The sequence below is a fragment of the Zerene cesonia genome, chromosome 17 (genome assembly GCF_012273895.1).
Source record: "Zerene cesonia ecotype Mississippi chromosome 17, Zerene_cesonia_1.1, whole genome shotgun sequence".
Classification (NCBI taxonomy): Eukaryota; Metazoa; Arthropoda; class Insecta; order Lepidoptera; family Pieridae; genus Zerene; species Zerene cesonia.
Genome location: NC_052118.1, coordinates 5,474,643 through 5,499,624, shown reverse-complemented (window position 1 = coordinate 5,499,624; position 24,982 = coordinate 5,474,643). Strand labels below are relative to the sequence as shown.

Genomic DNA, 24,982 nt, shown 5'->3' with positions numbered 1-24,982 from the left:
TAATGTAAATATTACGTTACAATTTGCTGGTATTATTTCCAATTATTTTATCAAACAACATAGACATTAAAAATACGAAATATTATGATTGTTCAATATAACTTAGCTATTTATATATAACAGATTCACTAAAGTATAGTTAATTAATAATGCTAACCAATACAAACAAGATAAACTGCACATACTATCTCAATCAAATGTCCTTTAATACAAACTATTTACCAGCAAATTCCAATAATAAATAATGGCAATGGGCAATTAAGCTCGGGGTCAGAACAATCGGCTGGGCATCGAAATGCACTTTGCAAATGAACCAAATAGGGCGGGGGCGGTGCGGGCCAACGAAATGTAATTAAACAAGAGATGCACACGCTCAGATGCAGCCTCCGATCTGTGCCAGATGCGATGCTGATAAGCGATTGTATCATAATTACTGAGTTGAAATTGATAAGCTATGAGTTATATTCGTTTAGAATGTTATTGCATAGTACCTAGAGATAGCCAATAAACAAATAAAAAAAAACGTTTAAAAATTAGATAATTGATCTATTTTTTTTTTGTTAAATTTTGAACAGATTGAAAAAGAGAAATTTACAATACCTATATATATTCACGTATAAATGCATAGAAATTTTCACACACCGCGCGTTTTTTGTAAGTATAAAAAGTATTTGTCTAATACTATTAAAATCGATTTCATTGAAAATGCTTTTACACGGTAACCATTTTCAGTAGCATTTCATTTAATTTTGAATCAAACCCACTGATGAAGTATACTTAGTACTTGTATACGACATTATTTCTCGCAAACAAAATGTATTGTCAGAGAAACAACGTGTGTTGACAGTTCAACCGTGGACACCTAACACAAACCGCGAGGGTAGTTTGTGCAAACAACGGCGAACAACGGTTTAGTATTAAAATAAACAGAGTTTCGCATCGCCATGTGCGCTGTGACGGGCGAACTGTAAACAGCGGCTAATATATTCAACGGAACCTTGCTGCCAAACCTCACCAGTCCTCTCCGAAACTCAAGTCTGTTAACAGTTGAACGTACCGCTTTATCTGAATATCATAAATGTTTCAGATGCTACAGAAATACCCGAAATATGAGCATAACGCTATTTCCTCCGTGTGTTTTATTCAATGTATACTTATGCTTACAAAGCAATTTCAAAATATATTAGCTTATTTTTATTAAATGAAGACACAGTTATATAACAACACGTAAAATAATGCATACTTACATTTTACTAGCATTTCCATGCAACAACGTGATTCAAATTAATTTAAAAATATGCTATAACTGCTATTACCATAAATATTCCTACTTTAATCGAATTTTAAATACATAACAAGGTTACGTTTAGTTACAAAACCGCAACTGTGAAAATGTTTGCACAGTCTATCTGTACATAGAGAGGTCGGGTCGAGCGTCTTTATTTGACACGTTGTAACCATCGAGGCGTATGAAAAACGAGAGGCCGCGCGGAATGATCTAATTGTATTCATTAGCCGGGACCGGGCGCGCAAATATTGGCTAAAGCCGGCATAGACTCGCCTGGGGCTCTCCGCACTCCGCCCTGAACCAACGCCTTTCATCTGTTTCTGTAGAATTCTCTAGATTAAACTCTAGTAATGTATAATTTCTGTGCGGTTTAAGGAACAACATATTCGTTTTCGCATTTCAATTAATTTAATATGTCTAAAAACGTTTAATAATATATCTACGGAATAGCCTTTAATTGTATTCTCTTGTTGCTTATTTTATACTTAAACTAAATATTGTTCAAACAATTGAGAGATCAGGTATGCTTAAAATGACTAAAATGTAATTTTTACAATTATATTTAAGTATGTAAAGTAAAATTTGATAATTAAATATAATGCCGATTATAAACCTATATTAAACTACAATTTAATAAACTATTTATCCAATAAAAGATAGCAAAAAGTTAATCAGTCGTCAGCAGAGCGGCCGAGCGATCAAACACCAAACACACCCTCCTGTTTATACTTAGCGGATGAAAAGGCAACATCGAACGCCCCGGAATAATATTAGCTACCCTCAATAATCCATCCAACTCTAACATCATAATTTTGACTGCCAAAATAATCTTTATCTCTATCGAAATAAAAGCTATTTTAGCTTGCGCAAATATAACTTGTTAAGTCATTTAAGGATGGAAAGTTTTTTTTACTAACCGGTAACATGTGTTAACATTTGCTTATAATCCAAGATTAACACATCATAATAAAGAGATGAATACGTAGTTTACTTAGTCCGTATGTCGACGCAATTCAACAGTATTTAGTGTACAGGTTTGTACGATTAATAAGTACAGTGTATTAAATAAAAAAAATCACAACAGGCGTCACGTTCTTACAAGCTACTACTACATCATTAAAGTAGCCTCTCACTTTTTATTTCATTAGTTAATAATACCATGAGTGAGTATGGACGTTATAAATATCAAATTAATATTAACAAAGAATAACTAACATATATGCCAGTATTATACTTTTAATCTTATATAAAAAAATATTGTGTTCTTATCTTAAATTAATTTCTTCTTTTATTTCTAATTATGCAAAACATTTTTTAACAAGACGGAAGATTGATCTCATATAATTATTAATTTAATTGATGCAGACCAGCTTCAGTGTTACTCTAACCCTACAAAAGATAATTCAGGATAAAAAGCACTATTACATATAATTCCATCGAACGCGTGACGCAGCTCCTTTTTTGTAACAAGTCAATGAATTTTTAATGGTCCCATATTCTGGGCTGCAAATAGTTGGCCAGTGTGAGTTCAGCGACAGATGCGACCCTCGTGAAACACGCTCCATTACCTACAGCACTGTATCGGTGGACCGGTCCTTTCATAAACATTTTTATTGATGTTACTCAAATGTGCACTATCACTTGTATTATCACCAATATTTTTTTACGCCTGACATGAAACAACATAATCCCATCAGTGCTTTGATTTAATTTTATCAAGTTTACTTCTTTACTATTTCGAATATAATTTCTTTAAATATGTAAGTGATACTTGGTGTGTGCAGTGTGTGTTATTTAAATTACTTTTGTTTACTACTATACTATATATACTATAACTCAGATTAACAGATTACAGAATATATTATTCTATCCTACCTCATAGGGAATAAGTTTTCTACACCTCTACTAACTTTATAGAAGACTGCAATATTTTTAATTGAACAGGTATCTCCTGTGAGTATATGATAATTTCATTTATAAATTGAAAATAATAATAACAAAGAGCTGATAAATATAATCCAAATAAAGCTGTATATAATAATTTTAAACGTACAACAATTTCGAATACAATAAATCATTCGCTGATTTACCCAACACTTCCACGTTCGACATTTAAATTAAAAATAGCACAGATTCGAATCAAATTGACAGATCACCGTGAGCATGCGTGCACGCTTCCTAGACAATACGCTAATCAGTTGATCTAACGGCACGTGACACGGCAAATAAGCGATACAGATCGGCAGATGTTACCTACAATCATTGAATTCACCCTTGTTGTACTAATTTCTCGTTGCACTTAAAATTAAGGTCACAATTTGTTGCTAGATGAAATATACTAGCTTTATAGATATTAAAAATCGTTTTTCTAAATATATTATATTAGTAGACTATGTAATCATTTTATCTACATATTTATGTAGCTATTTTTGTCACCTACATTTTTAATTCTTAATTTGCTGTTAGACAAATATTGTTAATTTTACTATTTAATTATTTTTTTATATAAACTTGCCTTGAAGCACGGGATAAACAGTTATAAAAAAGAATTTAAATACGATAATGTTTTTTCAGTACAATCATTTACGGCGTTCAAAACATAATTCATCTATTTGAAGGTACTTAAACTTTAACTAACAGATGGATATCTCATATTTTGATAGACTCTCAGTTTATTATATGAACGGAGTGAGCGTTAAATGATTCGAGAACTGGTTGATTAATGTACTACGTGGGGAAGAAAAATGAAATAATGTATTGTTAATGCGCAGACAATATCGGCACTTGTCCCTCGCACTAAATGGTTTGTGAACCAGAAGCCATCGTTACGAAGGGGCCAGAATCACTTTAAATGACGATTTTTTGTAATAAATCTGATTTGAAGTTACGTTACGACACGATGTTAATATGTCTTTTATTATTAATATATAATAATAGTCAAGGATATGATATTTTCCATTAGATTTTAAAGTAAATCTATTAAGTACTTTGATTAAGAATATTTCAATACGGAAACTTACCCTTCCGGCTCCTAAAGATTCGGATTCGCAAAACAATTCGGCCATGATAGCCATATATTCATATCACACGATAGTTTTTGACATTTCGCCTATGTTCCCCTCCTATCCATTTGAGAAAATTATGTGACATCGTTATTTTATCTTTTACATAACTTAGTCTATAAGACATGTACATTATGCTGTCCTAGCTAAGGATGAACCAAGTAGAATATTTTTTGATCAGTGTAAACAGAAAACAATAATCAAAAGCATCTTTATCAAATTAGCAACCCTATACTTGAATACATAATCATACACAAATCACCAATATCAACTTAATTAATTCACGACTTTACAAATACTTTCTTGAACATCTCAAACTATTTAATCACGATAATAAAAATATACCTACTTCGAATATTTTATAATGATCACAAGCGATAAATGATTTTCATAACGTGTGAAAGTAACGAATAAATATAACTAGCACTCCCTTGATACTCTGAAAGTAATTCCATGGCGTATAACAATTTTGTCACATTGAAATTGTAGTTTTATTTTATAAGGGATGCACTTGATCCCATGGCGTCTCCAGGGACTGCGCAAATCGCGAGCTAAATGAAAAATAATTGTGGGAATGTAACATGTCTGATGTCCCTCATTGAAATAATGATAACTGTATCAAAGATTTTCTCACGAGTAAAAATAGAACTTTATTGTGGGTGCATGTTTATAGCATGTTTAACTGAAATAAACTTGATACAAACAAATACTAAGATAATGACTTTGTGATCTGTTAGTGTATATTGTATTTTGTACTGTTTTGCAATAAATTTTAATTACTTCTACTTAAACCAAATAAATTACAAACAATTACTTATTCTGACACCGATAACCTAGTAAACATATCAATACAATATGACAAAGATACAAAAACTTCAGTAATGTCTACTATAGTATTTTTTTATTGCCGGTAATGTCGTGCTTGTATACCAATAAAGGTTTCCCTAATTTTTAATACTCTTTAAGTTTGCGACAAATCGCCATTTCTGTATATGATGTCTTAATTTTTAGACTGTGTTAAATGCATCTTTTGTAAGGCAGCAAGGTATGTGTTAGAACTATGCATAATACGGCGGAAACTTTCATATTTTTATACAATAATAATAGTAAACATTCTTAAATAATTTCAATATGAAAAAAAGAACAATATCTGTGCAGTATCAGCATTTACTTTACTTTCTCTGAATATTCAGTCAAACTGTAAAATGATGACGGTAATAACTTTTGGGGGCTAGAATCGTATTAAGATAATAAGTTAATGATAAATGCATTGGAAAGTGCGAAATGACACCTCGTATCGTCTACGCATTAGGAAGCCCTCTATTTCCATTTTAATAATTTTAAGTGCTCTCTGCTCTTTATTTTGAACAAGATGATTGTTTATCGATATTTAATATATGATAGAAACAAATATAAGGTGCATATACGTAAGATATTTATTACTACTGTTATTGTAAAAAAATCCTTCCAATTCTAAATTCTGTTTTGTGCGTAAACGATAATAGATGATTCTAGAATAAGATATAATTACCTAAAATATTTCTTGAACTGATATTAACTATTTAGTTCTAAACCAAAAAGTCAGTGAGAGTGGAATAAACAGAATATTGCAACAGACGTCATGTAGGATCGCACACATCCCGTGGGAGACACAGGTCACGGGCTAGGACGTAATCGTGCGTACCATCGCAGCTTCCCACGATGGTACGATAATATACTCAGCTACCGTATCAAATGTCACGCCCTTCATCTGGATTAACGCATTCAGATCCATGCTTTGAAATCCTCGTTACATTATATTCCACGATAGTCGCTAGCTAAATAAATACGTAAAAATTATTATTGGTAAGACAAAACTATTAGAACGTACGTACGTTTTCACCAATGTGATCTATTTTTGCACGACAATAGCGATGCATAAGTAAATAATGATATCAGAATGATTTATAAAATAATATCTCAATTTTTTTTTTAGAAACTTATTCCACAACTGAAAGCTATTCTATATTTATCGTTTATTTCGTTTTGAACAAGTAATGGTATCCATTATAATGTGACTGTTTAACATAAAGCATACACATCACAATGTTACTAGGTCTTATTTTAATTTGTAACACCGAAAATTTTATGTACACAATATCTCATATAGGATGAAAACGTCAAGCCAACGTTAAGTGATTACTAAGCCTGCCGCGAACCGCAATCAACGCTATTAACTACGGGCCCTAGTTTCATTTAGAGGTCATTACGCTTGCAAACATTCAAATAAAACCACAAATTATTTGGTAGAACTTGGCACAGTCTTCGTGTAATAATTAGGGAAATTTGTTGTACGTATTTATGACATACAACAACTATATACTGCGAATTTTGAATTAATTTTCCTGAAAATCACCGTATGCAAATATATCTTGTATATTTTCTTTCCAATAATGTAAATCATGAGTTAAATTATAAAATATGTATATATGAATATGTAGTTAAAAGAATGATGATAAGTAGATTTAGATTTGTTTATCACTTTCCAACGCTGAAAAAAATAAGAAAATCAAAATAAACATAAGTAAATACACTAACACATATGCAACATTTTACAAATCTTTTAACAAAGCATATATGAAGGTCCCGCTTATCTAGTGAGTTTATATCGCAAACAATGCATTGCATTAATAAAATTTCATACCCCATTAAAGCAAGTTATAACAAACAATTTGTGGCAAGTGCATCGAATCGCACGCGGGTAGCTCTCGAGGCCGCGTGGCTGGCACGCGCGCACGCCACCTGCGTGGGCTGAGGGCTAAGGGAATCATTGTCAAATGTCACCATGTGCCTATGTACAAATACATCAAAGCTGTTTGATGTAATGATATAAATGTCGTGTTTTTATTTTTTATTTTATTTTTTTTTTATTCATCATAGGGAAGCGCTTGACTACGATCTCGAATGATGGTAAACTGAGATGTGGTCTGAGATAGAGCGCGCTTCCCTAGAAGATACCTGTTCACTCTTCTCTTGAAGACCTCCAGATTGTACTCGTCGGGGAACACAGACTCAGGAACAACAGACATTTAACAACGAATTAAAATTAATGAGAGTAATCACTAAGATACGTAGCTAATTCGTTTTAATTATTAACGACCCAAAAGTCATGTGAATGTGCTTACTGCAATTCCTATTTTTTACAATATATTCATAAATATTATTATGAAAACATTATAACAGTTCCAAATTAAAATGTACGACATTTTATCAACAAATACGAGAGCAACGAAAGAACTCTTCCATTATCTAATGAAAACTCTATAGCAATTATTCTACTTGATTGGATAGATGAGTTTGCGTGGAAGAAGAATACTTGTTGTACTTCAACTAATTATTTAATCTAAATGAGATAAGATTCAATGAAAATATAACAAAACAAAGAGGCAAACCAAATCCAATATTGCAAAAGGTGCATCGTTATTCCAAGCAGCCGTGTGGTCCCCAGGGTTCCTGGCGTAAGATCTAAGACGTAGAGCTGGATTGACATTTTGCTGGCATTCCCGCCGGTGGGTGTGTCAATCTTTATTGCATAGCTTGGGCATAGAGGCCGCCGTCAAGTGTCATATTGTAGATGACCACCGCACTTACACTATTGGGATAAACCCCTATATATCAAGTGAGATTATTGGACGAGAAATCGCATCTTGCAACAAGATATTTTTGTTTGATCGTTTAAATTTCATGGATTAAATGAAATTATACTTATTAGCTGATCCATTTTTATTTAAAGTTAAATCTCGAACAAATAATTATACAAATAAATATATAGAATTATGTACATTTGATAACAATTATTGTCGTAATCAACACATATATAACATTAATATGGATTACATACAAATTTTGCATGTGTAGCTTTTTATATGCACAATGCTATAGTTTACCATTCTAGTTAATGAGTAAGTTAATAAATAATATTAGTTTTTACAAGTACATTGTAATAGAGACTACCAAACACTCTAACCTGCAACTGCGAAACCAAAACATTTGTAATCACATAGATATTTATCGACTCGGACGGAACCGTATCGTGATGGATTAAATTGCCATGTCCCTATGACAACGTGGGCACGGAAAAAACACCTCGTGTATTATATACCATCTGGTCATTTTTCAAGTGATTCCTTTTGCTCTGCATTCGCAGGTGGCCTTGTTTTTATTATCTACTTACGGCCTTGTTTCTATATATCAGAGATCATTCTTACTAAGTATAATAATTTGTACTGACTTTTTTTAGATATCATGTTATAAAGATATATTATTATTATTTATTCAATTGAATAACCACTGGCAAGTTTATGTTAATTTCAGAATTGCTCATGCATTGATAGACCCAAATAGAACTGACCGATTGTTTAATTTCAACAAATTATAATTTTCACTGAAACTTCACCAAAAACAAAATCACAAACAACAATCAGCTCACGGTTGTCGAATAAATAAAAATTATTTTATTACGAATATATTTCCCTCGTCCACTACAATGAATACTGTATTTACCGCGGGTCGCATCCCAATTTTAATTGTAATATGTGAATTCGTATTTTGCAGGCGAGTTTTAATTATCAGGAGTCGCGCTCGCTTGAGTTACGCGACCGCTCACAATATTTATGGCAACTCCCGACCATTCCGATACACTTTTTAACGTAATGAGCGCTTGTTGCTAGCAACATTGTACGGGGGTGCGGTTGGAGCGTGTATATTGCTTTACGATTGTTTTTCCATTATGTATTATGTGTTTGCGGTACTTTTGTTTACTTTGCTTTACGTGGGCTTCTGAATATTGAATATATGGCAGTTCGTTACAGAGATTATCATCCATGGTATTATAGCCGTTCGTTCGTCTAATTGCTACATAAAAAATTCAGTTGTAGGAAAATTTACAAAAGGTATAAATAATAACTTATGTTTCGCAAACATTTATTTATGTAAGTGCAGCAATAGTTTCGGTCGGCATCGTCAAAAGAAATATAAGATTAGGACGGCAAGTCACAAGCTAAAGCCATGTGATCAGTTGTACAGGACGACGCGCGAGTAACCCGGATCTGTTTAAATATTCAAAGGGAGCACACGTCGCAGTCGAACCGCCTTAAATAAAAATGAGCGCCTATTATGAAATTAACTAATGCCGCGGAATGTCTGCTACGTTTTTTTTCCACCGTTCCCGTCAGCCGCGGCCGAATTACCGGACACTAATTGGACTGTGGAAATGCAGTGACGGACGGAAAAGCAATATTTTTTTATTGCTCATCGTGAATATATCCTAAGTGGTTTGATTATTATGGGCATATTTTAACTTTTTGCAAAGCTATGAAGAGACTGGTTTAGGACGCAGTACAAAAATGAATAGAAAACAAATGAAGATTTTAGTATAATAAATTATTTAACGAGCTAAATTTAACAATATTCTATTGCATATATTGTTTTAAGGTGTATTATGTAAATTCATTGTTCAGTGTTTTTTTTTAACATTTGAATGTTTCAAGTTTGAAATTGTCACTTATTTTTTTTATTAAAACGTATTATTCTACAATGTGTTCAATAATTGAAGCCACTAAGTGAATTTACATTCTCTATCACAGTTACTAGAACAACGCTGTTGATCTTTTATTACCCAAAAATTGGCATTTACAAACATAAATATACAAAATTCTTACCTGTACTCTGGCTTCTGTTAAGTCTATTTTCATCGCAATCTCCTCTCTTGTGTAGATGTCTGGATAGTGTGTTTCTTGGAATGCTCTCTCTAGTTCTTTTAACTGCGCTGAAGTAAACGTTGTTCTGATTCGACGCTGTTTCCTTTTCTCAGTTAAGGATCCCTCGTGGCCGCCATATACTTTGTACGGTAAACCAGCTGTTGACAAAAAACAAGTTAAGACATAGGTAATGTAAAAATGTAATGAAAAATCTTTCTTTTAGTTTTATACGCAATGAAACTTACTTAGATTACGGATAAATTTACGTCAAATAGTTAAATGTAAAATGGCGCGAGAATTTTAAATGAAAATGAAAGAAAAGCTGCAGGATGTATTATAGCGGCCATTTTGTCTCCCCTCCGAGAGTGCGCCCTCGCCCAATGTAGGTATCTACAAAATCAGCAATATACCCTTGTATTTATACCTACCTATATTTAGGTTACAGTAGGTTTGCTGTTTAATTTGCATTCAAAATTGTAAATTTAGTATTGTTTCTTTTTACTTTTCGTACTAGTAATTTTAATATCTGTTTTTATAATAAATAAAAATTCCTTATATAATATATACAACAGCAAATAGACTGTAATAATTTCTTACAGAACTTATGTTGATATTAATGAATTGAACAATAGCATACATAAGTAGATAGTATATTTTGTCCTCGTTCAAATTCATAAATACCCTTGCCATAATTTACCTATATCAAAATTTCGCGAATGGCTAACATTTTCGTCTAAAATCGGTCGGATTAAGTGTTCATAGAGATTTATTGGCCCGAATTTGTAGTAACAAAGGTTATATTATGTTGAGTTCAGGAGAAAAACTCTAAGGTAGGGATGTCGCGTGGCATCCGTATTGATCGTAACTCGTAGCCGACGCTACGCTAGCGTGCTACGACTAAAGAAAAACTGCACATAATTATCTAACGGGATAAAATTCTCTGAAATATTATGTTGTTCAATTGACACGATTTGCATTTCAAGACATATCCTACTGGCAATATTTTTCATACTCATGCCTTAAATGTTGTTTTTGTGCGTTGACCAAAAATTACAATACAAGATCATAATTAAGTCACTTTCGGTACGACCCTCACCGGAATTATAGTTAATAAGTTATTATATATTAGCGAGTTGTACAAAGCATAATGGGCGCGTTTTAGACATAAGAGACGCGGACATGCGGCGGGCAACGGAAGACCGCAGACCGCACGCGCACAGCGACAATTACCTCAAATGAACCGGAATTAATCGAGACTCGCTTCTTGGCCGAGCTGCGGTCTCATTTGCATTATTAATAGAGGGTGCAGGGGAGGGAGGGAAAACAGCGCTATGTCTCTGCTCCCCGCCCGCTCGCAATTTGCGGAACCTAATGAAGAGGATCTTCGCAAGATGTTCCATTCTTATGATCTTTAATTTGAGTTTCCAGTTCGTAGGTCAGAAGGGCTCGCTCATTGTTATTGCTACTGCTAATATTTTCATATTACATACTTATTATTATGTATATTGCTTCTACACTAGAACTTAAGGAGATACCTACATCATTCATGACGTTTTAATTAATAACAAACTTATGATTTTATTTGTTATTAATAAGATTAGTTACTATTCATATTCCTTATCTAAAATATATTCTACAAGATTAGTATTTGATCTTCTTTATGTACAATGTACATGCTCTATGTATAATCCTAATGCTTGCAACTACGTATTCCTAACGTTCCTCATGATACAAGGGAGCACGTGGCGCTAATTAATCGTCAGAGAGCGATTAATTCCCAGGTGATATGATCCGTGACTTATTCGACCCCCTAAGCACCTCCTCACGAACCAACAACAGCCTTAACTAATTACAGAGAGATGAAACTGCCTGTGGAGTAACGGAGAAAGTCTAATATTATGTAGTATATTTGGAATATTAAAGAAAAATAAACAATCGAAATTCATGCGTAGTGCTGTTGACAGTAGAAGAAAGGGTTACACTTAAATATAGTCCACTATATTCTATCAAAATCGGAGTTGTTTTATCTCAATTTATCTGAAAGGCTTGGCATCATTTTTCTCGCGTCATCCAGAAAGTTTGTAGACATTCATAATGCAACCTACGTCGACGCGTCATCGCGGCATATTGCGCGCAAGCCGCGGGAAGGGTTACTACAGATTAATGGACGTGAAACATAGACGTATTCCAAAATTATATTTCCATGTATCTCTTATTGTTTGCTTAACCCTATCACTTCAATATTACCACATATTACTACATGTGTCAATCAATGGAAAATTTTGTGATGCATAAAGACCATAAAACAGTTCTAAAAGTAATGCACGAAAGCAATTTATTTTATATTTGCAAATAAACATGTGGGTAAATTTACGTAATGGTAGCTATAAAATTTATATTTTCGAAGACGAAGTAAAGTGTGTTGGCGTTTGGCGCTCATAAATATAAAGAATAACATTTAACTGTTTTTATATTGCAATGTATCTAATAAATTGATAACATTTTCATCACTTAAATCTTTGTCATATCATATACAAAACGGACAAGTAAAAGTAAGGGTCATTTGTTTTTACTTGAGAACCACAAATACATTTGTAAAAGTTTCCGTTCCGTGTAGAATCTCTAGAATAACATAACATTGTAGAAGTTACGATCGCGGCTTACGTACGACGCAGTTCAACTGTAAGATATTGCCTTTTTTATGGCCCACTCAACTATAGTATACTTTGCTGGGACAGAATAGATCACATGATGCGATAAAATATTGCTCTCGGTCCTGGCACCAAATCGAATTAACCCGTCCACTTGCATGCAAAGGCGAAGGCGACATGAGAATAGAAATTGCGATATTGGTTTAGGATGGATGCCGGGATACGCGGTTTTCCCTTTACATCAAATCAAATTGAATAAATATCTACTGCCTATGTAACATTGAATCCGAATTGCTTTTTAGCATTTTTAATGCAGATTATGTTTCCCTATATCTAAACGAATTAAACAAAATGTGTGTTAAGTCTTAAAGTGGAACATTATGTGCACTTGTTAATATGAATTAAAATTAAATTTATCAATAAAAATTTAAATGCATATAAAAACCTTATTTATTATACTAATTGAATATATAGTAGCTACATACATGCAGTGTTTTATGTTAGTTTCCCTTCATTTTCTAAAATCAATTACAATTTACAACAAAATACTTACCAAACCTTATTAACGTACGACAATTAATACGCCAAGTTATAATTAATTTCTGTATGATTAACGGGAATAATCCGGGCTTACTCAAGATTACATGGACGCCTGAGGTGAATTATTGTGTTTCGTGGGTTTGGGACTTAAGGAGAGACCTACAAGAGGCGAAAATTAACGAACATTGAGCTTTAACTCAACCAAATAAGAAAATATCAAAATTGAACTCGAAGTTCTAAAAACTTTTGGTAATGTTTCATGTTTCTATGTATATTATGGTATTTAGTTTTGACTTCCATATAAGATTTTAGCCCAGAGAAAACTCTCTAGTACTTCGGTGTCCTCCCCTTAAGATTCTCGCGGACGCCGCTGCCAATTAGGGGCGCAATCGCTCACGCGGCAAGATCTTGGCGCCCCGCTGCCCTCCGCCCCGCCCAAAGCAACTACTCTTTGTTACAGTCGCCGCAACCTTTCGCTTCCATACTCGTTCGCGAAATTAAAACGATTTTACTTTACAACAAATTCAGTTTAGCAAAGTTGGATTTTGTTTTCTTAATATAATTAGGATTAATTAGAAATGTTCACTACGTGCAGATTAATATTAACATTATGTCTTCGACGCATACTTTATTACTGTTCATTTACACATACAAACATGCATAGAAACTGTAATATTGTACAACTACACTAAAATGTATAGAATACATTGTTTTTAAGATGTATTTATCATAATTGCCTTATTTATATATTTACAATACTTAACCATTACGAATATTATATAAGCTCAAACTCCGTAAATGCTAGTTACAACCGAGTAATCTTGTAATTTGAATAAGTTATATTTGTTAAACCATAGCTTAAATAAATTGTGCACATAACTTTAATAAGGTGATAAGGTTGTAAGATGCAAAGTCTTCATGGTTGGTGAAAATTATTAAAACATAAAAGCCCCGGTCAGAGACTTTTCACTGTTATTTTGCCTTTATATTACTTGTTTATTTGTTAATTAATTCTATGATAATGTTTTATATATAAACAGGTGACAATTTATACTTCTTACAAAACTAATTAATTCTTTTCAATATATGCTATGCTAAACTAGCTTTCTGCCTACGTCTCTGCTCGTGCTACAAATTTTTTGTATTTCTTGGATAGTATTATAAAATCTTATATCGTTAAATATTCATTGAATCTAAAAAAAACTACGAAATAGAAATAGAAATCTCTTTTTAATTAGTAAGAGTTATTCAATGATACCTCATTTCATTGCAAATGTGTATTCTTCTGTCTCCGGGTTACATGTATGGATAGCCATCGCCTAATTTTTTTTCTACTAGTGTAGCCTGTATGTTGAGTTTATCACGATATACAATTTTGTCAAAATCTGCCCCTTAGTTTGTAAGTGATTGACATACATGCAAATAGACAAACAGAAAATACACTAACCATTGTTAATATAAAACGGTTATCAGAAGGAGAGAAAAAAATATAGGAAATATGTAACTAAATTGTTTGATAATAATTCTATGCAGTGCTTCAGTAAATTGACATCTTAAATTTAAATCTGGGTTAGAAGATAAATCATTTTTTATTATTTCACTGTGAATTGCCAAAGAGAGTATTGTTGAAATAGATTTTATTGTGTTTTAGATAAGAAAGAAAGAGAATGATGGTATAGAAGCGCTTATAGAAAGCACTTTAGCGACTTTTTAATAAAAAGAGTCTTAAATTTTGGGTATATTTTTGTAACAAACAAATATCCACAATTATTATTCATATTTGCCTTATCATTTACATTATGTTATTTTTCTTTTTCAGCAATAATTGAACAAAATTGTTGTCTTTGACTTGTACTGTGATACAATTAATTTAAGTCAATTTATAGTATCCTAACTGTACGCCCCGGCTTAGCCCTGGTAAGCATTTATCGTAATTAAAATAATATAAACTATCCTACCTTTTAAGTTGGATCAAACTGCACATGCTTTGCAAATTTGATTAAAACCGGTTGGGTACTTTAGGAGTACACCGCGAACAAACAGATAAAACATACATTTTTTTATCTGTTAATAGGGCTGCGCTTGATTACTATTAATTATTAATTATTCTTAAAACCTTTCTACTATACATTTTATTCATGTTATAAAAAATAAGGTTAATAAGGTTAGTAATAACTTGAACTTAATAAATATCTTTATAATATTCGTACTATTCTATACTTTCTAACAAAAAAATACAAACCGCTTTGGCTTACCCAGTGGAAGCACGTAAAGAAATATTTCTAGTTTAATTTTAAAGCCCCGATATTGTACATGTATGTACCAGGAAATAAAATTATTTTCTACTCTTGTATAACATAGTCATTATGATCATTGTTATATTAAAAAGGTGACTAAATTAATTAAAATTCTGTATCTAAGTACCAGAGAATTTTTTAACTTTAAAGGGTAAAACTTAGATGTAATAATAACTTAACTAGCATTTTAATAGTTAAATTTAAAAAAACACAACCGCTGTATTTCCTGTTACAAAATACAAACGCTTTTGTGATTAATTTGTAGCCTCATATATGAAATAATATTACAATAATATCTCAAGGCCATAACTTTAAACATAAAGAGTTAGTTATTTTTATTGTATCAATACCTAAGAAAATGTAAATTCCATAAACACTCGTCTATTCCATACTAATCACAGGAATCAATAGTTATTTTAATAATAAATAATAATAAATATTTCTTCTTCTATAATGTAAACTAAACTGAAATTTTAATAATAATTGTATTAGACATAAATAGAATATTGATAATAATTAAGACAAACAACAGAATATATTATGTTTTTATAAAAGATACAGATATATTATTTATTTCTTCTTCTTGTAAATATATTTCATAACGTTAAATATTCGTAGTTTGAGTTACTAAAAAAAAGGAACAACATATTTAACTAAACTTTATTTTATTTATATTTATTAATTTCATACTACTATATATAACAATGCCAAAAATTGTTTTTTTTCTCATTCATTTGAATACCCAAATAATAACAGTCCATATATTGTTTTACTGTATTTATATATTTGTAACAGGAAAAAAAAAAATACATTTTTATACAAAAAACTATGAAACCTAGTTGCAACTATGGCGAACCAAATTAAATGTAATTGCAATTGCATTTTAATCCGGTGAAAATAAATAAATGAACACAAAAAATAGAAGCCGTAACAACCTTGCTACGCGCTACGTATTGTCTCGTAGACGTCGTAGCTAAAGAACTAAGCAATTGAACTACAATACTTACTGATTGCACTCTGCGAAATAGCTTATTTTTACTGCCTGATCAAGATTTGCAATAAAAAATTAATATTAAACTACATACATATCCATATTATTACTTACGTTGTAAATTCATAGCTGGTGGGAAGATGTGATGATTTCTCATAGCCGCGTCTTGTGGTCGAGCACATTGTGGCGGCGGCGGCTGGTAGCGCATACCCTGGTATCGGTAAGCAGCCTGGGACATCTGCCCGCAGGACGCCAGCTCGCCCCAAGACAGCTCACCGCCACTTGAACCGAGACATCCACCCTCGAATCCACTGCCAGCACCGCTCAGATACCCGTACTCCATTTTCAGAGTTATAAGACACAATCTAACATCTAATAAGTGACAATTAAAATAATCTCAGCGCTGAAGATGCAGCGCGCCGCGCGGGGCGCGTGCGACTCTTGTAGGAAGCCGCGAGGGCTCACAATCGCATAATTGGATGAGCAGCGAGTATATCGAATTATGTCGATTACAGATGGTATCGGATCTCGAGGATAGTTTTTGCCAGCGTGGAGGACCGCGCGCTCGCCCCACTCGAAATCGAATGATAAGCCTAATTCAATAAGGGCGAGCCTCGAGGAGGGGGCGGGGCTGCACCCCTAGACAGGCCAATGGCCGGGGTTGTCGGCTCGCCACCGCCGCCCGATTGGTCGCCGGCCCTCCCCACCCCACCGCCAGGGGGTGCGTGTCACGACACTTGTCTACTTTTCTTTTCGCCGACAGTTCCTTTGTCATTGAGGAAAATAAAAAAGTTGTAATTAACGATCCAGGTACGTTGCTAATTAATGGCTGTTGATCTTTAATTGAGATTATCTATTCTTGCACTCGATTTGCAACGATAACTTTTTATTCAAACGAACTTAGATTAACTTCAACTTTGTTGGTGACTATTAAAAATAAACATTGTGTTGTTAAAAATGTTCTTAAAAATTTTAAGAATATCTTTTTTGTTCACATAATATGTTCTGTCTCTAAATTAAAGCTTACTTCTAGAGTAGTTTAATTAAAATGTTGTGAATTATTATTCTTTCTAACCATACTACATTGGTTGTATAACAGAGCTTTTATGAAGATCTTATGTTATTACTAAAGTGATTATTTTTTGACCTCTAAAAACAAACAAATATATATTAATTATTAAACATAGTTACAGTAGTGTGTTTTTTGATTTATCAAAAAATATCAGGTGTACTTAAATTTATAACTTATAATTGCCTATACATTTCCATAGATACAAATAAATAAAAATAAATCATTTGAGAAAGTGAAACTAAAATGATTTGTGTACAAATAAACAGATTTAACAGCACTGATAAAGGGTGCGTGAGAAAATGACGCGTATAATATTCGCAATATTAGAGCGAGTGACAAGGCCTCCGGGGACCTCGCCACACGCTCCGCGAGTTCGCGACTTTATTTATTATTTATATTAATTTTACTACGCCGCTTCCCTTGTTTTATTTCTCTTTTTTAATTTTTTTACGAGCCGCTTTCGGATAGAATGTTAAACAGTGACAGATTCGTGATATTAAACATTTTTGAATCATCTGTATATTGTCGTAACGTTGTAGCGTTGTAACATATATTTTTTTAGAACTCCTTTATTTTGTTCTTCAATTTCATTTGATATTTATGCTATTTTTGCAATCAAATTATTTTTACTTATAAAATATCTTAGATGATATTATATCTTTAGTGACTCGAGAGCTATCCTTTATTCCTTACACGAATTTAATAATTTAGCTATTTATATACTAATAAGCTACAAGGATTGTAAAAATTTAATCGTTTCAAACTCTTAACTCAAGAATCTTGTTAGTTAAGTACAGCGACATTTATATAAACATTGCACACATACAGAAATCCTGAGAAAGCGGAAAACAAGACATCGGTAAAATATGTGATCACTTAGCGACCTGCAATCCAAACAACTGCTGTGTAGTTTTTCACTTTCCTTGATGACGACATTCCACGGTTTGTTGACTAGTTAGGTGCTCTTTTGCAAACTAATTTTTTAATTATAATGTGATATAGTAGACAATGTCATATGTAAAATCAAATTCGAAATTGTGTTATATTTAGTTCCTTCATTCAAAAGCTATTTAACCGATTTATATATCATGGCTAACAGGTGTTTATTGTGTATTTGGGTACAACAAATATTAATAAAGAAAATAGTAAGCTTAGTGTTATTATTTGGGTAAGAAGATACGAAACGATAAGATAGATAGATATTTTAAGCTATGACTAATATAACTGTATAATTTGTCAAATCTACTGCCTGTTGGCAGGTAAAGTTTATGTTATCGAGAGAAGGTTCAGGGCATTCACCTTTACTCGAAACAAAACAGCGTCCGCAATAATTTGTGGTATTGTCAATAAAACGACGACGCAGTCAAGTATATGTGAGAATATTGGCTTGACACTTATTTAAATTAGGTATGGTCGATTTTATATTTTACAATTTTGTTCACCACAATACACTGAAATTACCTTTAATCAACTATTACGGAAATAATTTCATCTTCTTAAAATAATTCATAATAGCATTCGTTTTACAATATATGTAAATATATATGGTACAAGAAGTATTTTTGTTGAGAATTAAATCACTATCATTATAATTATTGAATATTACCAAACGTAAACTTTTGACAGTTTGTGATAACACAAACTCAAACATATAAATGAGTTTGTATTATCTTTATAAATTTCGTGTTAAATAGAATACCCGAATCTAGGCGGGGCGAGTAGCTATCCTTACTTTTATATTATAAATGCGAAAGTGTGTTTCTTTGTTTGTGTTCTTTTACGTTGCATCGCTATCATCTTATGATATTTGTGCCTGGATATAGTGAGGAAGCTAGAGCGATATAAGCTTTTTATCGTGGTGAAACATCGAATTTCGATAGGAATTTCCTTTCACCAACAATACACAACATACTGCTCATAATATAACGCGTTATTATGTGATAGACTTATTATTAGAACCTATCGAAAAGAAACCGTATAACTAACGTACCGCGCGAATTGAACGGATATGATAGGTAAAGTTAGGTACTATTTAAAAAACGATATAGAAATTAGGTATAACAGTATTTGTCTCAGCTTGGATTTAGTTGTCTAAACTTTCGAAAAGCTAAGAAATAATATCTACGTTGGTGGAGCTGGCTTAGGGCGAGCAGCTTGTATTTATATAAAAAAGATCATAGTGAAAATTAATGCACTCGATCCTGCAGTGATCTTCTAGCAGAGATCTAATCTGATAATGCGGTGGTTATGGCCGGGATGCGTGCGTCTTACCCCGCCTAATTCAATTTGCGCCCTTGAGCCACATGCTGTGCTGCAACTGTCCCCACACTCGTTCACTGTTTTTAATTAACGGATGAATAAACGACTTATGATTTCTTATGGTGATTAAATTGATGTGAAAACAACGCAACAACACAATTGATTAAAATTAAATTTTGATAAAATAATTTAACGTTTTAGAATTGTCATGTAAAAAAGCTTTAGCAAATATAGTGTAAATAAAATAAATATTAAAACATCATAAGAGCTTTCTTACGGCATGAAATAAAAACATTTATAATTGTACCAGGAGGCCCGTATCCATTTCCTTACCCTTCCCAGTCCATTCAATAACTCCTCTTGTCAATTCCTTGCTTATCTTTTACTCCTTAAAAGCGGGAAACGCATTTGCAGCAGCCCTTTTCATGGGCGGTGGAGACCGTTTAGCTTTAGGCTAACCACCTCAGAAGCCCGCCATTTCATAAATAAAAAATCATATTATGATAATGATAATGATTTGATATATGATAATGTATTATCAAAAACACTATGTCATGCTTCATTATACACATGTACAGAAAGCTTATATCAAGCAAAAGAACATCAAAAAATTTCAATACAGACACATTGGAACTCAACATAGTTTACAAGTAAATAAACATTTTGAGATTTATCTGTATCAATAACTGACCCCGGCTTAAAATGGCCTAAGCTACGTACTGGTGGAAAAATAGGAGGGGGTAGAGGGGAAAATCGCGGGATGTGGGTGCGATGGCACAGCACCTGAGCCAGTGATTGATGAGTTCCGCCATCGCCATGATTGCCAACTCCCTGCCAACATGGTATTCTCGTCAATGTCATAAAAAGCACCTAATGAAAAATTAAATGTAAAGTCAGTAACGGTTTATAGTCTCAGAAAAAAAAAAATACAAATGTAATAAATAAAGGGCTCCGTTCCAAATGGTGGGTGCTCATAGTACCTATATTTATCTACACAAATTGGTCAAAGAAATTTTGATTATACTTACAATTTAATCCTTTAAAATATCAGGTATATTTTCTCACTATTTATATATTTCCTCACTAAATGCATTTAAATATCTGCATATACAACTACTATATATGCAACTAGCAGGTTTTTTAACTTCGTCTTTGTCATTTTCATATTCTAAGTTTTAATATTCCTAATGTATTTACTTTATAATATAATTATTAAGTCGCTATACAGTGATTAATTTATTCAAATCTGTCAAGAGTGCTTTTATGATAAGAATGATCTACTGGATATCCAGTTAGTTTATATTGGCAAAAATTGGTACTAAAACGTACCTTTTCCTCAATAATATGTTTTAAAATACTAATAAAAAAGTAAAAGTTCCGAGTCATTTTGTGAGCTGAATAATATTATTATGCACTGTTTTCTAGCATAAATACTATTATATGAAATTCAATTGACTTACAAATTTGCATAAAATTAAATAAATCTCATTGCAATATTAGGAATATTAAATTTATAAAGTTGCATCATTATACTCGCCCCTTCCCCGTCTTTGCCCATGTTGACCCGGAATAAAAAAATAATCTATGTCATTCCAGTGGGCTTACTCCCGACGGAATGGAGTACTAATTCAATCGAGTTCGATTCTGTTGTAGGTACTATTGAATACTAAAACAGCGCACGATTGTGTTGTGATTCAAGATTAATTTGTTCACGATCAAAATTTTTATTTATTTCAGTATCAATTCGGTCTGCATATAAAAAAATAATTGGTTGCAAAGTAGAATTCAAAATCGAGGTCGAATCAAAATCGTAACTGAATTGAAAACAAACTTAATATCGAATCAAATTCGGTGGTAATTTTCCTGAATAGTGTAACTTTTTCTGCTTGTGTATCATCAGTAGGTACTTCCGAAGATTACTCTCTATAAAAATAAATTTTGGAAACTTTACCCCTTTATATGATAATATTATGGTAAAGTAAATGTCGATTCATTTAATTTATATTATCAAATGATGAAACGTATATATAATTAAATTAACTTTTACGTTACCGTCTTTATTACAATTAAATATAATCATATTAATGCTTTAGTACAGACTAAAACGTAAAATTTCACTATCAATTTTCGTAGAGAAACAGTAAATAAACAAACTCGTCTATTTGCCAAGTGGAATTTCGATAGCTAGAACCAACCTAAGATCAGTGAAGGGGAAGCAGGGTCTCTAGCCACCTCCAGCGGACCGAGGTCCTACACGCTGCTTGTCAAAGTGGCCGACGGCGTGTTTGAACAACTAATGAGCGGCTCCCCCGAGACGGTGTGTTTGTCCCCAACGCCCCGAGTGTTCCTCGCTTAGCTTTTTCGATCGCCAGAAATTGTGGAAGCCCCCTGAAGATATCTGTTTGCTGTAGTCCTATCAAACTTTGAAGTGTGTTTTCGGAATTGGATAAATATACCAAATGGACATGATAAAATTATTTCTCTCGATATAGATAACCCAATGAAAATTTCATATCATCATCAGTCTTTCTATCTCATTTCATTTTACTCTATAAGTAAATATAGAAAAAAAAAATTAATTTAACTTTAGAGCTAAATAGTACATATTAGCTGGTAGTACTAGTATAGTATTATGTTATCTGTGCTGGTAGGTAGCCAATCCCTTCGCTTCGGCTTAATTTTGCTATAAAGGTGTTAACCGGCTGAATAATTACTTAATGAGATAAAAAATCTGATTATCTAGATATATAAACGAAATAGTGTTAGTTACACTATTTATAATTCAAGAACTGATTAACCGATTTGGCTGAAAATTTGTGCAGACGTAGCTTAGAAGCAGGAGACGGAGAAATGAAAGTTTTTATCCCGGAAATTCCACGGGAATGGGAACATGCGAGGAAAACCCCGGGTCTATCCTTCCTGCGACTGCACGGGCAAAGCCACGGGCGGAAACCTAATTATCTATAAAAATAATTATTATTATTTAAGTTAACGTCACCTTGATTGTTACAATTTACATTTTGGGTTTATGTAGATAATGAGTACGCACATATGACCATATGCTTATTTAAAGATAAGTTGTTGCTCAATTGTATAAAACGGGCAGGTCTCGGCAAGAAGCTAAGGAAACAATCCAAGATCGCCTTAGTTCGAAAAATACGATGCAAGTCCTATATGCTTCTCGAGGAGTTGAAGGAACGATCATCATATAAAGATACACACGAGTATAACAAGACTGGATAGTAACTAAATTGCCTAGACCGAGCCTTGGTGGTGAGTGTACTCGTATTAATAAAATTTAAAGCTGAGACAAATCGGAAAGCTTCTCCTTTATGTATACTTTTTATTCATAATGTGTGTTTGTTTATTATTCTTATTGAAATGTTATTTTTACATTTGCCCAAGTTTAAGTAACACTTAAAATGGAATCTATCTGTTACCCTCAGCGTTATTTGCATAGTAGCCGGGTAAAAAGTAACCTATAGGCCGATCCAAATTATGATCTATCTATCTATCTACCTATCTGTAGGTGCCAAATTTCATACAGATATAATGATCTGTTTTCCATCATCTATCCATTCAAACACAAAGCAGCATAATTGTGTAACATTTTAGTAATATAAATGAAAGTAATGAGTACCGATGACTTTATATTATAATCCATGAAGAATATAAATGATTTTAAATACAAATAGAGAACTTCTGGCAACAAACAAAAATATTAGGTGATGAGTAATAACGCCATCTGCAGGAATAAATTTAAAACAACAAAGGGCTTACACAAAAATATACGATATCCGACATAATCCTCATCCTTGTTTAGCCACATCTGCGCGCAAGAAAACCACTCCATCACTAAGTCGTAAGTATAAAAATGAAACGGAACCTTTCGGACCAATAAAAGTCTTTCTCGCCTTAGATATGACAAAAAATAAAAAAAAAATGGCACTTGTTGGCATTTTCTAGAAATCTGACTCTCTTCGAGCCAGCCTAGTGTTGACCGTACATGTTTACGAAACATGAAATGGAGACACCAAGAAAATATTTATAAATGTTTTAATATGTTTAACGCTTTCTGTAAAAGATCATAATGACTAAAAAATATGTATTTACGACCGATATTTATATTTTCATCTATTTTTGAAGCTATAGTTGGCTGTATGCCAATATGGAAAACCGGCGCGGTATTATCCACTATGATCCACACCAATGCTTAGAGCGCCATCTGTCCAATACAGTGGAAACTAGTTGGTACACCGGCTTACACTTCATATTGTCAAAATTAGTTGGATGGAAGATAAAGCGACATCTACAGAAAGTTGTACTGTGTCAGAAAGATGTCGCTTTACGTATTTGATATTTCAAAATATAATGTCCATCATGTATGTATTTAGAACCTTGCTTTATATATGTGTTTATAAAAGGTTAAATTAGATATATTTTATCGGCTATATACCCAAATAAATACTACATGAGATGAATTTAATTTTTGTACATCTGAACTATCTATATGAGCTAAAAACGTAATAGTTATAGCTTAGCTTGTATAAGAAATTATTACTTATACATTATATAAGCTTTAACTAAGATCAAAGAATTAAATTTATTCTGTAGTACTTGATAAGCATACAAATATACAGGTGAAGGTAACAAATTATAGGTCTTTCAAAACAAAATATATACACATCAATAATTAATATAGACAGTCACGTAGCTCGGAGGTACACATACAGAGGTCCAGCTGTGACTCCGGTTTTATATATCTGTAATCTTTATGAAACATGTACGAGTTTTATAGGTAAAGTACATCATAGCTAGAAGAGCATTGTATATGTGATTGAAGTTAAAATTTTTATGTGTTATATCTATGTCTATCTATGAGGTGATTTTTTTTGTAAATATTATTAATGTTTGATGAACAAATTTTTGTAATATTCTATATTTTTAAAGCATTAATTACAATTTATAAATAGGTATTTGAAAAATTTTAAATAACTGAAAAATCGATCAAGAGGCGGGTTTCGAATCCGCGTCCATCCCTTTACTGTAGTGGAAATACTACCAAAAGTACGTAACTTACTTAT

General features: G+C 32.6%; 1 protein-coding gene across 1 annotated transcript in view; it reads right to left on the bottom strand.

Moving 5' to 3' along the window:
* Positions 1 to 16,910, bottom strand: part of LOC119833532 (paired mesoderm homeobox protein 2B-like) — a 24,800-nt gene extending 7,890 nt beyond the window's left edge. Inside the window, exons 1-2 of the mRNA XM_038357582.1 lie at positions 16,682 to 16,910; positions 10,050 to 10,246 (exon numbers count right to left, since the gene is read on the bottom strand). Coding sequence (XP_038213510.1) covers positions 10,050 to 10,246; positions 16,682 to 16,910 — 426 coding nt within the window. The remainder of the gene's footprint in view (positions 1 to 10,049; positions 10,247 to 16,681) is intronic.
* Between the last annotated feature and the right edge of the window lie 8,072 nt (positions 16,911 to 24,982).